Genomic DNA, 18924 nt, shown 5'->3' on the forward strand with positions numbered 1-18924 from the left:
AAAAAGTAAGTCATGTTACATTTTAAAAAAGTTATATTATATTTTTAAGTTGTTATGTTATAATTAAGTTTTTTTATTCATCATCATTCATGATTAGATCTAATGATAATATTTATTCCTACAATTTTCAGATAAAAACATTTTTTTCATACGTACATACTTTATATATATATATATAATGATTATTTATTTAGTGATGAATAGAACAATTAAAATGAGTCCAATATCTAAATTACTTAATTTAATTTGATTTAATAAATAGTAGTACATATTGGAAAAATAATTAACTCATATTTTAATAAATTCATATTTTTCTGTAAAAATATATAAATTCATATTTTAACAAATTGTAGAATTGCTGCTCCGTGCGATGCACGGGTACAATCCTAGTCATAACAAATGAGCAGGTTCAAGTACTCAGGAATAGGAACTTGAATGAAACAGGATAGAAAAATATATTAGGATAAGACAAGAAATTGATCATTAGAGCAACTCCAACCCTTGGTTCCTTATCTGGTTTCTTAACACACTATTCAGCACTATTCTGCACTATTCCTGTGGGCCCGTACTGCCACATCAGACTTAAGAAACTCCTAAGGAACTGAACCAGATTTTGCTCCAACCCATGGTTTCTTAAATTACTATTTGAAGGGTCCCACCCGTGTCCCACCATACAACATAAATTAATAATATTTATTTTCACACAATTTAGATTTAAAATTTAATACTAAATCAATTAAAAAATAATTTAATTAATATTTATACAAATTTAATTTAAATTTACTTAATAAAACCGGTCAAACCGGTAAATTCAAAAAAATTTAAAAAAAAAAAAGCCCAAACGGGCAGAAAACCGGGTCCAGCCGGTCAAAACCGGTCTGGACCGGTCCCAAACGGTTGGATGACCGGCTAACCCGGTCATCCACTATAAATACTCCCTTATCACTCCCTCCCTCATTAACCCTAGCCGTTTCCCCTTTCTTCTTCCTCTGCTCTTCTTTTCTTCTTCCTCTGCTCTTCCTCTGCTCTTCTTTTCTTCTTCCTCTTCTCTTCTTCCTCACAGCCAACTCCTCACCTCCTTCGACCCGCCACCTCACCGCCTCCTCACCGCCACCAAACACCCACAACCTCAAACAAAACCCACCTCTCCGCCACCAAACACCCACAACCACAACCAAAACCACCTCACCGCCACTCACCCGCCACCAAACAACCTTCACCGCCACCAAACCCGCCTCACCGTCTCCTCATCGCCACCAAACACCCACCACCGCAACCAAAACTTACCCCAGCCGCCATCAAAGCTTCAATCCGGACCCAAATCGCCCCTCAAGCACTGGATCGGAGACATGCAGGCCTTCCACCCTCCGCCACCGCCACCAGATCGGAGAAAAACAACCGGATCAAGCTTTCCTTTACACCCTTCAGCTTCTGTAATTTTTTTTTTTCATTTTTCTTTGTAAAAATTTAATCTTCTGAAGCTTTGTAATTATTTTCTATTTTTATTGTTTGAATAAAATTGTAGGTAGTTCATGCAATCTGTTTCTACTATTTCTTCCCTCTGAAATCTGTTGGAAGTGAATGTGAGAGAAAGTATGTTATTTTAATTAAGAAACTGATAAAGCAGAGTTGCTTGCAGAAGCAACTCTGCCCACTTTTCCTTAGCTAAGGAACCTTAAGGAACCCTGCTCCAATGGGTAAGAAACTGGCCCTTGGTTTCTTAGCAACTCCAACCTGGTTAAGAAACCAGCGTTGGAGTTGCTCTTATATTTCATAACTTAATTGTAATCACCACTATAGCTTATATCAAGAGTATCCAACTCCTCACAATTTCTTTATATATATTGGGAAAAAGAATTACAAGCGACACGAGGATCACAAACCAAAAAGCTATCTCTAGGACAGGGTCCTGAAAAACTATCAATTTTGAGAAGGGGAATTTGGAAATCACGCATGCAAGTGTCCTAATTGAGTTATCGCATTTGAACTAAGTTGCATCCACAATCTCCTATAAATCTGCAAAGAAGTTGTTTGATCCATTGTTTGCATCCTTTCTCTTGTTCCCTGCAAAGGTATCAAATAACCATCCCATGTAGTTAGCGATTAGAATTCTATGACATTTACATCTATCTATGTAAATCATATCCTACCTTCACTGAACTTTGAAGGATCATCATCTTCATCCATCTCATCATTGTCATTGTCAATTACTCCAGTTTCATTTCTCTGTGTGCTTCTTGAATCTTGGAGTATATTATCCAAGTCCCATAGCTGCACAGAAAGAAAAAAATTAATGCATATTCAGGCAACTAATTTATCAGTATTATGATAGGTTCTAACTAGTAACTGAGAAGAAAAAGGAAATGATAACAAAAGAAAGCAAGAGACGTGTACTATTCAGAAAATCCCCCCTGATCAGTGTGATAGAGGTAGAAGATGAAACACAAACTCCTATTCCTCAGGTATTCGAGAACATGAACCCTCCCTACTCCAATAGTCCAATCCAAATTTTCCTACCCTTAACTTCCCTCCCTCTCTCCTCTATCACTTAGCTAGGGTGTTTATGCGCCTCTGACGTGATCATTCAATTATCAGCCACTATCATATAATATGTACAAAAAAAAATAAAACACAAACACCCGCGTGCATGCATACATTTTAATTGATTGACAAGCAAAATTTTATGCCACAAACTGTTACAAACTCATCCAACCAGTATGTTAAAATGCATGCTCTTTATTTTTCTTTTAAAGGTCATTGCAAACCAAAAGTGTCTAAAATAATACTGCCATAGCTGACATCTCTAAGTTTATATTCCTATCTTTAGTCGGTGTTGTGTTCAGCATTTGTAAAGCACCAAATTATAAGTAATGCCATAATTACCATAGATATCACCCATCACACTAAGCACAAAATTCAGTGACTCGTGTATGCTATTGCATAACATCATTTCTCCCTTTTCAGTTGCAACTCGCAAATGCCCATCCAATTAAGAAGACACGTCTTGACATTTTAAGTAATATTGATAAACCATGCAATCCAATAGGAGCAGTTTGGAGCAAATTATTTAATTCTACTAAAAAATGAAATTCCTAACCACTCTGAGTCATCTGTAGTTAAGGCAATCTTTCTATAAAACAAAGTTGTGAAGCCCCAATAAAATGACCAGATAGGGGTTTAGAGTTATCATGATAACGAGTCGTGAGCAAAAACTAATGGAGCAGAAGAAACCTTTCCAAGCAATCTTTGGAAATTAACAAAGATAAGTACCTTTAACAATTGATCGTGTGCAATACTTCCAAGGAACTTTCTGTCATGAGAGAATGCTACAAGACCAAAGAAAATTATCAAGTCAAACTTACTCAACCACAAACAAGAAAAACCATGAACACAAAGATATATGCTTGTGCATGAACATACAATAGTGCGGCTGAAAACAGTAAGAATAAAAAATGAACACCAAAATCCATCTCCGCTTAGCAAATGAACAGCGATAGGAAAACAACAAACTAACAGCAAAGGATTTGATGCTTAGAACAATTTCACATATTGACCAAAAAAAAAAAAGAACAATTTCACATCAAATGATGAGAAAAGAGTGACAGTATGTTACCAAGACGCTCAACAGGATATTCAGAATGCTCTGCAATGGGCTGGATGATTCTGTTTGGTAATATCCCAACCAAGCTGAACAAAAAAAAATCATATATGTAAATGAAACTGAGAACAGAAGAAATAAAAGATTGATATATGATTCGAACAAGAGGTACAATGCTCTCAAAGTCTCAAACCGCTAAAAACTCACTTGATCATCCCATTCTCTGATCCAGTAATAATCCTATCTTCATCAAGCTAAAATAAAATAAAATAAAAGTATTAAAATAACAGGGATGGGAAAAAAACATACAAATTCCTAAAGTAATTATATTATGCTACTATCCACTCACCTTTACCATAGTATCAAGAGAGTTTGAAGAGAGATCAACAAATCGATCGCTGCAGTTGAACCATTAGAAAGAACATAAGTCAAAGAGGTAGAATAAGAAATAAAATAGAAAGAGAACATCCAATTGATGTCTCTCCTCCATAAATAGAAACACTTCTATCATAGAATCATGAAATATTCCATATCATGTACCTACAATCCTTGAAGCATCCCCAAGAGTACAATAGAATGATTCCAGTTTGTGATCCACATACAACTTTCCTACCATTCTGATCACTCATACAAAAAATGTGAGCATCAGCCATGTGCATATTTTCGAAGATGATAAATGTGCAAAAAAACAGTGCATCTACCAGTACAAAAGTAACTAATTGCATGTTTGGTCATGCTGTCAAACCAATACTTGTTTTTAGTCTAAAAAAAATTCTTCAATCTTAGGTATTTGGCCAAAGTAAGAAGCACTTTATAAGTGAAAAATAAAAAACAGAGTGTTAATAAAAAGCAAAAAAATAATTAGTCCATGGCAGCAAGAACAAAAGCACAAGAAACAATTATAAATGAAGTTCCTTTTTAATAGTTCTTTTTCAAAGAAACATGTAAAATAATCGTACAAAAGCATATAAGTTCATACCTTCATTAAAACAACAGACAATAGCTCATCTTCAGAAAATTCAGACTGAGCTTGGACCTGTCAACAAATCAGGAAAAGGTGGTCGAAATACAGTTGCTGATAAAGTACATCGATGTTTCAAAAGGAACTAGAAAACATGGACATACAACTTACTTTATTTCTCCGGAGATTGCAAACAGACAGAGTCCCATCTCCACTTAACAACAAAAGGAAATTTAAAAAAACAGAGAATTTAGACTACATTGATAAGCCGGTGAAAGTACAGTATTAAAAACATTGTTATTCATGAAGCATATTAAAAAAAGCACTACTAGAAATCTGAAAATGGTGATTGTCAGCTCCAAGGTGACTACTGTAAGGGGGGAAATAACAAAAAAGATTGGAACATAGCTAGGTTATGCTTTAATTCAGTACTTGCTATGAGCAAAATGTTTGATCACTGCCTTTGGCCCTGCTAATGCCTAATACTAATCACTGAATTATTCAAATAAAAAATAAACAAATTTATTTGTAATGCCCTACCAAATTATGCCAATAAAATTTCAGCTAGACCAGCTGTCAGTTAGTCAACCAGTATAATTATAGAACATAACCTTATTTCTACAGCAGTTACAATTGGCGATGAGATTTTTTATTTTCTATTTAGCTAAAATAATATGAAAATAACTTGAAAGGCAAAAAGTTGCTATTAGAATTTAAAGATACGATTATTTGGCAATTGTGGTTTCTTTTAAAATGCAACTCTGAATCTGTAAGGGGACACCAACATGAAATTTTCGAAATTATAAATAAATATGGAATCCCTTTTCACCAAAAAGTTCAAAAAGATCTTTACAACCAGTACCTCATGCCAACAAGGGTAATTTTTTCTATTCATTCATAGTTTTGGGTAGGTGAAGTAAAGTTACTGGCTTCGCTACCTTGTTGCCAATAGTTTCATTGCATCAGATGCAAATGTCATGTCTGAAATGTAATCTTCATGGACATCAAATGAATTGCAGCAAGACTGTTCTCTGATATCCCAAACCTACAAGAAGGATACACTATATGAAAAGATCTGAGAAAATGTTGACTATCTAATCCTTTCCATAACTCTAAGACATCAACTTTAACCATCTTCAGGTAACAGGTGGCTTTAAGAAGAAGGAAATCAGTGAAAAAGTGGCATAACAGTAATAACAGAGAAGAAATAGTATTAAGAAAAAAGGAAAAATGACATAATATTGAAAAAAAGGAATGTCCAGAAGAAAGGCCATTAGTTGCTACTTGCAGCAAGTGTTGAAAACATAAGCAATTGTATGTGAGACCACCTACTATGTGCACTTTTCCTATATGCATAGTGTGATAAAAACAGAACAGGCAAACATAGAAAGAAAGGAATTATAGATGGAAGATTGCATTAACTAGAAAGACATTGGGCCCCCTATGGTCCAAATATTTGATGGCTAGGCACACTTATTTTTTGTGCTTGGTAGAATTATAAAACAAGCAAACATGTTGAGAATGCCTAATCAAGTTTAATTTATAAGCTGGGCAAAGGTTGAAAGTTTAAAAATGGAAATTTACTGCTTAGAACTAACATAAAAGTGAACATCTACATCATATATTATCAGTGCACTGTGCAAAATACTCTAGAATAGCACATGTAAATGGAATAAACATGAAATAAAACTAGCAAAGTTACCTTAATACAACCTTCATCATCTCCTGAAGCAACAGTTGACTCAGTCAAGTTAATCAATCTATTGATTGCAGCCCTGTATCAGAACAAAACACCACATGAAAGTTCTAAACCAATGAGCACACAAGCGATCCAGTAAGCCAAATTATGAAAATGAGCAATAGCAGCATATATACTCACTCATGGGCATTATCAATACGGGTGATGGTAGATCCAGTTTCCACATCTGTAGCCAGTATTGAGCAATCCGGAGAACCCGTCAACAGCACTAATAACCAAACATCATAGTAAGCATTTAAAAATCAAAATCATCAAAATAAAACTGTCCATAAAATTTAGTTAAAATCATAAAAAAGAAAAAAGTATTAAAAACTATATTGTGCATTACCACGTCCACCATTGATGAATCGAGCAGCTCTGCAAGACTCGGTGTGAGCATGAACTTCCAACAGCCTGGAATTAAAAAAAAAAGATTGCAAAGTATGGATTACATAACAAAAGTATAAATATATAATGATGAATTGTTAATGTAAAGGCAATATTCATGTGGGTTGAGTACCAAGCGGAAAGTTAGAATTTATACCTCACGGGGTCATTATCATTGCTATCAGAGCTATAACGGTATCTGTAGGACACATGATTCATTAGTCATTACAATCATTACCATAAATACAAAATAATAATAATAATAACTAAGTTATAAAAAACATGTTGGTTAGATATGGAAACCATAGCTCCAGAGCAACTTACATATGAAAGTCACCACTGATCAGTCCTGCAGCCACAAGATTATCTGATGGATGAAAATCGATGTCAAAACCGAGCTTCCCCAAATTTATTTCCATTGCTGTTTAGCAGACCACAGAAGAAGAGAATATTAGAGAAGGGTCAAACAAATTGGGAAGAAAAGCAGTAGTTCAATGGAATACATCCAAACCTCTTTCTACAGAACCCGGAGATGTAAAGAATATAGAAGAACAGTTTTATTGTTACAAACTCTTTTTTTTTGACAAATTATTGGTACAAACTCTATTACACCAGGGACACAAGAGACATGGAACTCTCCCAGTTTCCTTCAAATTTCCAAGACATAACCCTCTAATCTCCTCTTTCTGGTACTTATAACCTCATCATATCTCTCACTCTCTAGCCAACTCCTTAACTACTTAAATATTGCACAAACTAACTCTCACTAAGAGTAACCTATCAATAGTACTCCCCCCTAAATAGTCACCTTGTCCTCAAGGTGAAGGGTACTGTAAATGCTGAAAACACCAAGGCAAGTTGCATTGACCTCCCCCAGTGTTATCAAGGTGGGTCACGGCAGAAAGCCAAAATACCGCCATAGAATTAAGGCGGATGCCATGGCAGCCTTAATAAAAAATATTAAAATTATATATATCTATAATATATATACATATGCATACAACGATACATACACATGGAAAAACCTACATAATACAATATACAACAGATAAAAATTCTGCTAACTAACAACTTATATCATCAAATATAGGCTCAATATATAATACCAAAAGTCTCATACAAAAGTTCAATAGATAGATATTAAGTCTCATCGAACATTTTACATACCAAAACATCAAGACAAATTCAAGACTTTAATTGACATTGCAAATGAAGTATAAAGAGTAACACCCACCAGCACTAAACAGGAGAAAGAAAACAGAGACTTAAGTCTTTAAACAGAGGAACAGGGGTTTAAGAGAAAAGACATAAGCCTTTGGGAGATGATAGGGGCGTGAAAACAGAGGACAATTATGGGGAAGCTAAGAAAACAGTACCTGAGAGCTTGATCAGAGCAGAAACGCGGTGGCCGGAGACCGGAGTGCTCGCCGGTGGTCGGAGGTGGTTGGGCAGCAGCTATGGGAGTAGTGAAGATGAAAGATATTGAGTGAGATTGAGTGGAATTAGGGTTTTTTTTTTTGGTCAACAGTGGAATTAGGGTTCAAATTCTGAATTTGGGGGGATTAGATGCTGAAACATGGACTTGGGCCATAAAAATTTATGGGCCCTTGCAGTTTTTTTCTCTCAAACAATTTGGGCTCTTTCTGCAAATGTTATCAACCGGCCCGACCGGGACTTGGGTAGGAGGCCGATTCGATTCCTCCAAGAAACTAGTCAAGTAGAAAATTGGTGGAGAACTAAAAAATCGGTCAAGAATCGGCAGAATCAGTCAAAATCGGTGATAGGCTGGTCAATAATGGTTCAACGTTTTTATCCTCCATCTTCACAGTGTGAACAAAATGAGGGAGAAAGTGTGAGTACAAAAATGTGACACCCGAGGCCGACGAGGGCGGGGAGTGATCGTCGGTGCAGTGAGGCACGGACCAGGAGCGGCTTCTGGCAGGCTTCTAGGCGAAGGGGCACATGAATGAATCGATCTCACACCCGAACAAGAGGTATTCCGAGACTGTATAGGTATGAGACTATACAGTTGAGGATGGCTTAAAAGATTTGATTGATACTACTCATAACAACAAGATGCATCTTCTTTCGGGAGCCCAACTCATACAAACTCCAAGGTTAAGTGTGCTTGCCTTGGAATAACATTATGATGGGTGACCTGTTGGGAAGTTTTCCAGGGAAGTATGTGAGTGAGGACAAAGCGCACTGAAAAGACTCGTGTCATTACCGTGAGGTCAGTCGTCAGATCGAAATGTCACAAAAAAGACGATGATATACTCAGAAAATGAGAGCGAAAAAGGAAGAGGGGAAATAAATAATTTTTCGTTTAGTTCAGTGAAATAAGAGTGAGGAGATATTTTAAAACATATTTACTTTAATTTACTTTATAGTTTTTACTTCCTTTGAGAAACTAAACATGAGGAAAGAGATTTTTATCCAATGATGTATATTCCCTCCAATTCCTCCCACCGGGAAATAAAATTGAGCTATAAGGGCTTTTACCCCTCCATTCTCCTTCCTTCTTAAAAATTGAAACGAACAAACTTGATAAGTTTAAAAAAACTTATTTAACCCTTGAAAATTATAAACAAACAAACACCAATGTAAACGTTCTGCTAAAAAACCTCATTTTGGTAACTGATGTTTGCAATTTTATTTGTTTTGTAAGTCTGAAATAACAGAGCTAGCTAGCATGCTACAATAATTAATTGTTTTGATATAATAGTGAAATAACATATCTACAAATACTATATGTAACCAATCACAACGTACTCTTCTGCTTTTTATTTAAATTTTGACATGCATTATTACCCATTTAACCATACTTATAATGTTTTATTTCATGTATACTCAAACCTTTACAGTAATGTGTTTAACCTTTTCCAAGTTAGGAGACATATGTTTTCTTTTCATTCAGTGAAAGTGAAACCATCAATGTTCTGCTTCTTTGCCGCTTACTCAAAACAACACGTTTGTAATTAACATTGATTGATAATCAATTTAGATAGAGTTAATTAGATATTGTCTATGAAATACAGTAATATGTTACAAATTACAATCATCATATCAAAGCGTACTTAATTCATTTTTTACAATATTGATGATATCTTCTCTCTGTAACTTTTCCAGTTCTTCTTGTTTTGTTTTATGATTTTATTTTCTATTTCGTTATTTATTTCAAGATTTTTAGTTTCTTTGAAAAACTGAAATTCAATCTAATCCAATCCAAACTAATAAAAATTGGATCGGATCGGATCGGATTTGAAAAAAAAAGATTGAATGATTAAATTATAAAACTGAAACGATCGGATCGGATGAATTTATCATTTAAAACCGAACCGCGAGCACCCTATCATGAAACATGAAATAAATCATTTTACACAACAAATAAAAAGGAGTGAATAAGAGGATAATAATAAACTAATAATATTGCGATCATACAGTGGTGGTGGAGAATTATAAAATAAAAAATGGAATAAAACTCTGAAAACAATAAATCAAAATACTTATTAAACAATGTCACAAAGAACAGGTGAAAGAGAATGTTATAGATTAAAGAAATAATGTGAGAAATGTCTCAAAAGAGCAAATGAATTCTAACCAATGTGCATGTATAGCAAAATTAATTATTTTCGCATTAAGATAAAAAACATTACCTTGCACATGATTGATAAATTATTTTTTTCTATAGTTGTTTCAAATGAAAGAAAATTTGAAGGTGAAAGTTCATAAACATGAAATCGAATAACGAATTGAGAAACAGAAAAATGAAAGGGAGGAAAGAGTGGAGTATGGAAAATATGGAAGAAGGTTGAAAATACTTACCATGGAGTAGACGAACGGAGAAAAAGTTTTTTTTCATAAGAAATTCCAAAAATGGGAAGAAGAAGTATAGGATGAGACTAGGAGAGCCTTCTTTAATTGGGAATTGGAAATACACAGCAACTTCATCAACCTTTTAAACAATCACTTTCCCTCGAGAGGTTCCGGGGACCGCATTTGCTAGTATTTTGAAAGCTCAGGGCTATTCTCAGTCAAAGGATTATGTAAGTGGATCGAGGACAAGTTAATTGAAGAAGATCATTGGGCACTTCCATCTCAGGTGAGGAAAATAGTCCCACCTAAGGTGGGATTGCTATTTTGGCAGGGGTGTAACAACAAGATAGCTTGTAAACAAAATCTTCTAAGTCGAGGGGTTTCCTTGGCGGACAACGGTCTCTGCTCGCTATGTTCCCAAGGCCCTGAAACTGCTGATCACCTTTTTCTACACTGTTTGCTGTCTTGGAACATGTGGAGTGACATAGTAAATAGAGAAGGTGTTGCGTGGGTACATCCAAACTCCTTGGCTGATTTGGCCAAACAGTGGGACTTTCTTTGTGTTAATTCTGATCTTATCTTATGGAAATTAATCCCTTATTCTCTGGTTTGGTCCTTGTGGGTTGGAAGAAATGACTTGATATTCAGAGATAGAGCTTTCAACAGAGATGAAGTCTGGGATATGCATGTTATGCGAATTGGATGGTGGGTAAAAGCTAAATGGAAGGACTGCCCTTATAACACCGAACAATTTAGTGCAAATTTCTGCAATATCAGATTGAAAAGGAGTGCTGCGAGCGTTAGGACAGCAAGGTGGCAACCCCCATCGACAGGTTCTCTCAAATTTAATGTTGACGGTGCATCTCAAGGTAATCCCGGACCTAGTGGATTGGGGGGAGTTCTAAGAAATCATCAAAACAGGGTCTTGGGTTATTTCTCTATCAACTCAGATTTTGGCTGGGCTTTTGAAGCTGAGGTACGTGCTATACTCAAAGCTCTGCAATTTTGCCAGGAATTTATGGTTTATGAGGTGAGTATAGAGAGTGATTCGACTGTTGCGGTGGGATGGATAAACTCCAAATTAAATAGGCCATGGAAACTCCTTAATGAATTAAATCAAATAGACTTCTTGCTGGAGCTAACCAAATGTTCAAAGGTGAGTCACATCTATAGGGAAGCAAATGAGTCGGCGGATTCCTTGGCAAAATCTGGCTGCAATCGGTCCAATCCCCTTTGGTGGTGTTCCAATTCTTTCAGAGTTTGATGTCTTTGTTTTCTTCTCCTCTATTCGCTGCCCAAGCTGATGTTGTGCCTGCTAGTTGCTCTCTCGTCTCTGGGGTTGCTGTGTGGTGTCTCGCTCTCTTTGTTTTCTTGTTGTTTTTCGTTTTTGCTTTCTGCTTTGGTTGGTTTATTCCTTTGCTATTTATGTTGCTTTGTCTTTGCTTTTTGCTCTTGTACTGAATTCTTTTTCGATATTTATATAATTTCCATTCTCAAAAAAAAAAAAGTATAGGATGAATACAAAAAGGAGGAAAATGGAAGTCCTTGCCTTGTTGTCGAGGAGATATGCACACACTGATGCTGAAATTGTTACTAATGCTATAAATTTAACATGTAATTTTATTTCCTAAATTAATAATTTTGATTTATTAATGCTTAATTTTTTCCTAAAATGAAATATTCATTATTTTTCAATAAAAAATTAATCAGAAATCAAACATATCAACAAAATTGTAAGTATTAATGTTTTAAGGATTCATTAATTAAATTATATCAATTTATTTTCGAAAATGTGGAATATTCCATTTTGAAAATTCAATTCTTTAATTAATCATGTCTAATATAATTAAATTTTTTCATTATTTATTAAAAACCATTTCATTGTTCCAATAAATTATCAATTCTTGAGCATCAACGTTTTTAAAATTTGAATTTTAAAAAGATAATGAATTATACTCATTAAATTTAGGAATTAATTAGAGGCATTAATTTCAATTATAAGAAATATAAATTAAGGGTGTAATCGGATCGGATTGGTTCTAATTTATGATTTTTACTTCTAACATGTTCGGATTGGTTCGGTCCGGATGGTCGGATTTGAAATAAAAAAATATTATTTGGAAATATGCACGAAAATTATTCTAAAAACGTGAAAAATTATAAAAAACTATAGAAAAATCTAACATTTTCAAAGAACAGAACATTCAATAATGACATAATCCATATAATCGAAATAAAAATAACACTTCTAATACAAATATAAATATGTAATGTAATGGGCTGAAAGTGTTTCAATCCCCAAATATGATACCCGAACCCATGGTGATCAGATTCAGTAAAAAAATCTGAACCGAACCAATGATCCAATCTCATCCATCATAATGTGTTTGGTTCGGATCAGTTTGATCGGGTTCATGGATCAGACCATACCCGTTTACACCCCTAATAAAAATTGTAGTATCTAAAATAGGAAGTATTTATTCAATTGGAAATTTTTTGGAAAATTCAAAATAAAAAATAATGATGCTGAAAATTTAAAAAATTCAATATTTATTTTTATTTGAAATAATTACGAATATTTATTATTAGTATTTAGTATATTATTAATTAAAATAAAAAAGGATTCCAATTATTTTTATGAATCATATTTGCAAAGTTGTAATATTTTTTTTTAATATTTGATATATCTTAAAAAAAGAATTTAAGGGAAAATAAAAATTGAATTTTTTTACAATCAGAATTGATTAATTTGCAAAAAAATTAAATCTAATAAAAAAAAATTAATCATGGATGAAATGAAATAGGTTCAGAGATGTTCATGTATTGTATCATCTTTTTAAAAATTTGGAGGGGCTGAAAATAATATTATTTGGAATTTATATCCTTACTTTGATAGTTTTTATAAGTATTACTTATGTTTTATTATTAAAAAAGAATTTACCTCTGAGTGTAACAAAAAATAAAATAAATGTGGTTACTGGTATGAGGCAATTTACTTTTGTTGATATATTATTATTTTTCTAAACATTTTTTAAAATTATTAATGTATTGTGTATGTGGCCATAATATTATTAAACTTAGCAATTCATGTGATAAAAAAAGTTGAAATAAAATTTTTTGTTTTCGAGGGAAAATGAATTACTTAAGAGGAGACATGTGGCATAGGTCTTGTAGAAGAAAACATTCTTTTCATATTTATATAGATATAGATAAATTATTATTTGGAAAACGTAGCTTTTAAAATAAACTCTGAAGGAAAGAATCACCTTCTTCAAAACATCTAGTTAATTATCATGAAGCATCTGCTACCTGGAAGAAACATTAACGAGGAAAAATGTGTATGGCACTAATTTTAAAGGTATATTATCCAAGCAAAAGCATTTTAAAGAAGTACCTATAGCAAATCAACTCTGCATATGAATGAAACTGTTGGAAATGGGCGAACATGAGTATGGTGGAGTGAATGAGAGGGGAAGAGAACGTGAGTGAAAAAGAATGTACCTTTAAAAAATTGTTATTGCATCTGAACAAACTCCTTAATGCAACCAAAGAGAAACATGAATGAGTAAAAATAATGAAGAAACGTGAGTTACAACGAATGGGAAGGTCTCGCGTTTATAATTTATAGTAAACATATAAGAATTACAATTTAAATTAGTGTGTCTTAATTGCTAACAAAAAATATATTCTGATTTGATTTTTTATTATATTATATTAATTAGAATAACTAAATAAGGAATTATTAATAGTTTTTTTCATTCCATGGAGTGATTAGGAGTTGATATCCCTGAATAATGGAAAACATTTAAAAATGTATTTTTATAATTGAATCACAAAATTGATTGTGTTAAAGAAATGATTTGAATTTGAAGCACTTGTTAATTTAAATGTTTAAAGTATTTATAAAATTAACTAAATAATTAAAATATGCGAAGTAGAGAACTTGAATACGGGGCATTACAATTTCTTGACCAATATATGCACATATATCTTTGTAACAATAAGAGTCATAAATGTAGTAAAAATTATTTGGTTTAAATTGCTCTTTATATTCCTTAATTAACTAATTTGAATTCAAATTTGAAAAACTTTACTTATATAAATTATTTAATATTTGTAAATTAATTAAAATAAATGATATAATATTTATATGTTGATATTTTTGAATTTCTTATTTTTCTTATAATATTTGATATATTTAAAAATATTTTCAAGTAAATTTTACATTAAAAATATGAAATTTTATAATAGTAAAGGATATTAAATAGGGTGAGAGATGATCATATGCTTTTCTTTTTTGAAATTTGCCGAGATGATCATATGAAATAAAAAATGTGGGAGTACCAAAATTAAAACTTTAATTAAATAAGACAATAATATATAGGGTGGGTCTTGATTGTATGTTGTGACAAAAAAATAGAATTATTTTTTTTCTTGGAGGGAATGTGGATGAATTTGGGGGTGTCATGTTGAAAACCATTAGAATTAGTTTTCAATTGTTAATAACCACTGTATCAAAATACGTGTTTAAATTCTTTTAAGAAAAATCAATAAAAAAGAATATGGGTTTCAATACTTTTTTTTGTTAATATCTCTTTTTACATAAAAAAAAAGAAAACTGAAAATGAAAATTGTAATTAAATTAGTCGTATTGTTTAATTTTTTGAATGTTAGGCATGTGTTTTGTTTAGCATTGATCGTTATTAAAAATAGGAAAACATTTCTAATTTAGGTAGAAACTTAATGAGTTTGGCTGTATTAACAATGGTTGTTTAGATTCAAAAAAAAACAATGGTTGTTTAAAATATGAAATTTTTTTAAATTATTTGAATGAATTTTTTTAATATAACTGTATTGCAAATCATCTTTTCTTTGGTATTATTTTAAAAGCTGTGTTGTATTTTTTTTTGTAAAAAACAAATATGGGGTTTTTTTCTGATAAAAAAAAGGGGTTTTAAATTATAATTTTGCATTATTTATTTATAATGTTAAAACATTATGAAATTTTTATTTTAAATGCTGTGTTGTAATAATTTTGTATAAAAAAAAGCTGGGTTTCAATATATTTTGCTGTGAAAAAAAATTAATAAAAAGAATCTGGGTTTCAATCCTTTTTTTTGTTAATATCTCTTTTTACATAAAAAAAAAGAAAACTGAAAATGAAAATTGTAATTAAGTTAGCCGTATTGTTTAATTTTTTGAATGTTAGGCATGTGTTTTGCAATTGTTTCAAATTTATGATTATAAAAGAAAACTGAAAATGAAAATTGTAATTAAATTAGCCCACAACAATTATGGTGAGTCATGGTTTTATGTTGGGACAAAAAAGTAGGATGAGTTTTTTTTTCTTGGAGGGAAAATGGAAAACTTTGGGGGTGCCGTGTGTCATAGGTTTCTAGAAAAAAACCTTATTTTCATATATATATATATAGATATAGTTATAGTTATAGGTTAGAAAATAATGATATTTTAAATTAAAAGGATTCCAATTTTTGGTGTGTATCATATTTTTGAATTTGAAATAAAAAATTAATGTTAGATTTATTTTTAAAATAATTTCAAGTTATTTTTATATTTAAAATTAAAAAAAAAAGAAAAAGATTCGTAATAATACTTGAATTGTTACAAACTTTCATAAATATAACATTTAAAAATATACATTCAAGTGTATCATATGGAATAAGGAATTATTAATAATAAATGAAATTAAATAGGGTGAGAGATGAAATATGTTGTAACAAAAAAAGTGGGATGTCTTTTTTTTTTCTTGGAGGGAAAATGAATTATTTAGGAAGGGACATGTGGCATAGGCTTCTAGAAGGAAACATTATTTTCATATATATATAGATAGATGATATGCTAAGTTTGAAAATGTTCCCTCCGGAGCAAAGTTTGAGTTTTAGAAACTACATGATTTTGGTTCGTGTCGAAGGTGGTGCTACAGTAACTTTTGCCACTAACTCACTAATTAACATAACCTCGGCTAATCGGTGAAGCCATGAAGCAAATGTCATCGGACCACCACCTCCGGCAAGAACCAAAACCAAGTAGTTTCTCAAACAATAAGGACTAAGTTCAAAGTTTGATCCGAAGAGAGACAATTTTCAAACTTAATGTATTATTCAGGGACCAAATTTTTTATTTAACCCTTAAAAAAATCTTTCCCTCTCCCTCTCCTCCCATTCATTCTCTTCCAACCAAACACTAAAAACACTATGCAAAGGCGATCTTACCGGTGAAAAATAATATATACGAGTGATGTGTGCAGCGGATATGAGTACATTACCAAACTCTGTCATTAAAGTACCATACAGATTTTGTTTTAGACCTTTTAAACCAGATGTGGCGATAACTTAAGTGACATTAGTCTCTTTCAAATTATCAAGAATCATAATATGGATCCTTAATCACGAAGTGAAAGTGTCATCATCATTCATCAGGCAAGCAAACTTAAGTATTACACTTTAGTTTAACAAATATTATTACCACATTGTGTCGAAAAACATCGGTTTTTCTTTATCAAAATCATTTCTAAAAAATAAGCTACTCATAAAAGTTTTTTTTAGAATTGATTTTAACTTCAGAATTTGTAGAAGTATTTTCATACATGCACTAATTAAACTCTTTTTGGCTGGGGCAGGAAGAGTCAGTTATGCAAGCCATGTCATGGTGTGCTAAATTGTGATGATGAAGAAATGTTTCTCATTAAAACGATATGCAAGAACAGAAACTGCAGAATTTGCTGAATTCTTCCCAGTTTCTTAACTACATACACAGAATTTGAACAACACCTAAGAAATGCAAAGGGTCACTTTGCTTGTACTATGATTCTTCAATTTTTTTCGTTTACCCCAACAATCTAGAAATATATTTGCTACATAACCCAAGCCAATGAATTGATTCTATTCTCACCAATTTAATTTCACTGTTCTTCAAGGAGGACACATGATCTAGAGCCAGTGAGCATTGCCATCAAGTAATTCTCTATCTGATTATTGCTTGCTTGACTTGGACATGCACATTGGTTGATAACAGAATAAGCTCATCATCGGTGCTATTGCTTTTAGTATGATTATGATGTGAATGTGATGGCAATGGTAATGATACTGCAGGTGCTGGTGCTGGTGCTGGTGCTGGTGCTGGTTCTGATGCTAGTTCCTCTTCAGCAACCACCAACTTTGCTGCCGCTGCTGCTACTTCTGGTGGTGTTCTTATGAAATGATTCTCGGTGTCGTGGCCGATCATTCTTCTAACCTTCATTGCCTCAGTTCTATTTCCTGCAAAGTTGGAACAAGATTGAAGAGAACAAGGGCAAGAAAATTGTTAATTCATGTGTAGAAAGTGAACTAATAAACAATCAAACTTAATTATGTCATTTTTTAGGAATGTGGTACTGAAAAGGTGATCTTTACCATTAAAATCTAAGTCGGCTTTTGAATTCTCTGATAAGAGAATAAGTGTGGGTGTGATTATTGTAAGGAACGCCCACAAGACAAAAATTGGAACTAGAGTTTTTTCAGTCATCTGTTGTGAGGAAAAATTAGAGCAATTTCATGCACCTCTCTGACTCTGAGTATGGTGTACAAGGCAAGACTTTTTGTGTTTCAATGGCAACCAAAGAAAGAGGAAAGGCATGGAGTATGATGTATTAGTTGGCCATGTTTGAACATAATTGATATGAAAACTTAGAATAAAGGGTTAATGGAAACTACTGCTCAATTTGATTGTTTTTAATAATAATTTGTAAATTAAAGTCACAACTAAACCTGTGACTTGGTTTCTCAGTTGTTGGATGGTTGTTATAGCTACTGATTTGGCTTGGTGTATATTCTATATAATAACACAGAATGCGATTCTCGTATTCTTCTACCAATACTTGATAATCTCACCGACTCTTACGGATGTTTACTTTCCAACCTCTAATTAAAATATGCTGCAACATTTTTATAATCATCACATTTCATTTAACAATAATTAATAGTCTGAACTCTGAACTGAAGCTCTATTTGCGCTTTTAGTTAGCAAAATAAACATTTTCTGCTTAACTGATTAATTGCAGAGTGATCACAATGTATCTCACTAATGTGATAAAATAACATACTAGTTTACACGTATCAAACAAATATTAGATGGAATTCACGACAACATAAACTAAGTTAGACAATAGATAATAGATATAGATGGAGTTGGTTGTTTGTGTCAACAAAATTTAATTAACACACACTGTGAACATTAGTTTCATGATGTCAGCTGTGGACATACTTGTGTTAACCTCCATGGTACCCACATAGTAGTTTAACCATACCGAGAACCAATCATCCTAATGTGCAAATTTTCAATGCTCTTGTAGCACTAAAGACTAATACATCTCACTCATGATATAACTTAGTTTTTAATATATTTATTAAAAAAACTAAGTTTGGT

The 18924-nt window shown here is 32.6% G+C and overlaps 2 protein-coding genes across 2 annotated transcripts; both read right to left on the reverse strand.

Annotated features, from left to right (window-relative positions):
- Positions 1 to 1812: 1812 nt before the first annotated feature.
- LOC130727742 (WD repeat-containing protein 55) lies at positions 1813 to 8220 on the reverse strand. Its single transcript, XM_057578977.1, has 16 exons — positions 8061 to 8220; positions 7009 to 7105; positions 6842 to 6883; positions 6647 to 6711; positions 6439 to 6526; positions 6262 to 6334; positions 5498 to 5604; positions 4731 to 4773; positions 4578 to 4634; positions 4139 to 4215; positions 3948 to 3996; positions 3806 to 3852; positions 3614 to 3687; positions 3271 to 3326; positions 2151 to 2271; positions 1813 to 2064 (listed from the first exon to the last, which is right to left on the reverse strand). The coding sequence occupies exons 2-16, from the start codon at positions 7101 to 7103 to the stop codon at positions 2009 to 2011; spliced, it is 1050 nt and encodes a 349-aa protein (XP_057434960.1). The 5' UTR covers positions 7104 to 7105; positions 8061 to 8220; the 3' UTR covers positions 1813 to 2008.
- An 8959-nt stretch (positions 8221 to 17179) lies between these two features.
- LOC130732216 (uncharacterized) lies at positions 17180 to 18201 on the reverse strand. Its single transcript, XM_057584320.1, has 2 exons — positions 17913 to 18201; positions 17180 to 17777 (listed from the first exon to the last, which is right to left on the reverse strand). The coding sequence occupies exons 1-2, from the start codon at positions 18022 to 18024 to the stop codon at positions 17485 to 17487; spliced, it is 405 nt and encodes a 134-aa protein (XP_057440303.1). The 5' UTR covers positions 18025 to 18201; the 3' UTR covers positions 17180 to 17484.
- Between the last annotated feature and the right edge of the window lie 723 nt (positions 18202 to 18924).

The sequence above is a fragment of the Lotus japonicus genome, chromosome 1 (genome assembly GCF_012489685.1).
Source record: "Lotus japonicus ecotype B-129 chromosome 1, LjGifu_v1.2".
In the NCBI taxonomy this organism is placed as follows: domain Eukaryota; kingdom Viridiplantae; phylum Streptophyta; class Magnoliopsida; order Fabales; family Fabaceae; genus Lotus; species Lotus japonicus.

What these genes read in the sequence shown, in the direction of transcription:
- LOC130732216 (XM_057584320.1), bottom strand. Translation starts at nt 18,024, where the DNA reads ATGACTGAAAAAACTCTAGTTCCAATTTTTGTCTTGTGGGCGTTCCTT. An exon ending in AGCCGACTTAGATTTTAATG is followed by an intron (nt 17,778 to 17,912) that starts GTAAAGATCACC and finishes CCAACTTTGCAG; the next exon opens with GAAATAGAACTGAGGCAATG.
- LOC130727742 (XM_057578977.1), bottom strand. Translation starts at nt 7,103, where the DNA reads ATGGAAATAAATTTGGGGAAGCTCGGTTTTGACATCGATTTTCATCCA. An exon ending in CGTATTGATAATGCCCATGA is followed by an intron (nt 6,335 to 6,438) that starts GTGAGTATATAT and finishes GTTCTGATACAG; the next exon opens with GGCTGCAATCAATAGATTGA. An exon ending in ATGATGAAGGTTGTATTAAG is followed by an intron (nt 5,605 to 6,261) that starts GTAACTTTGCTA and finishes TCCTTCTTGTAG; the next exon opens with GTTTGGGATATCAGAGAACA.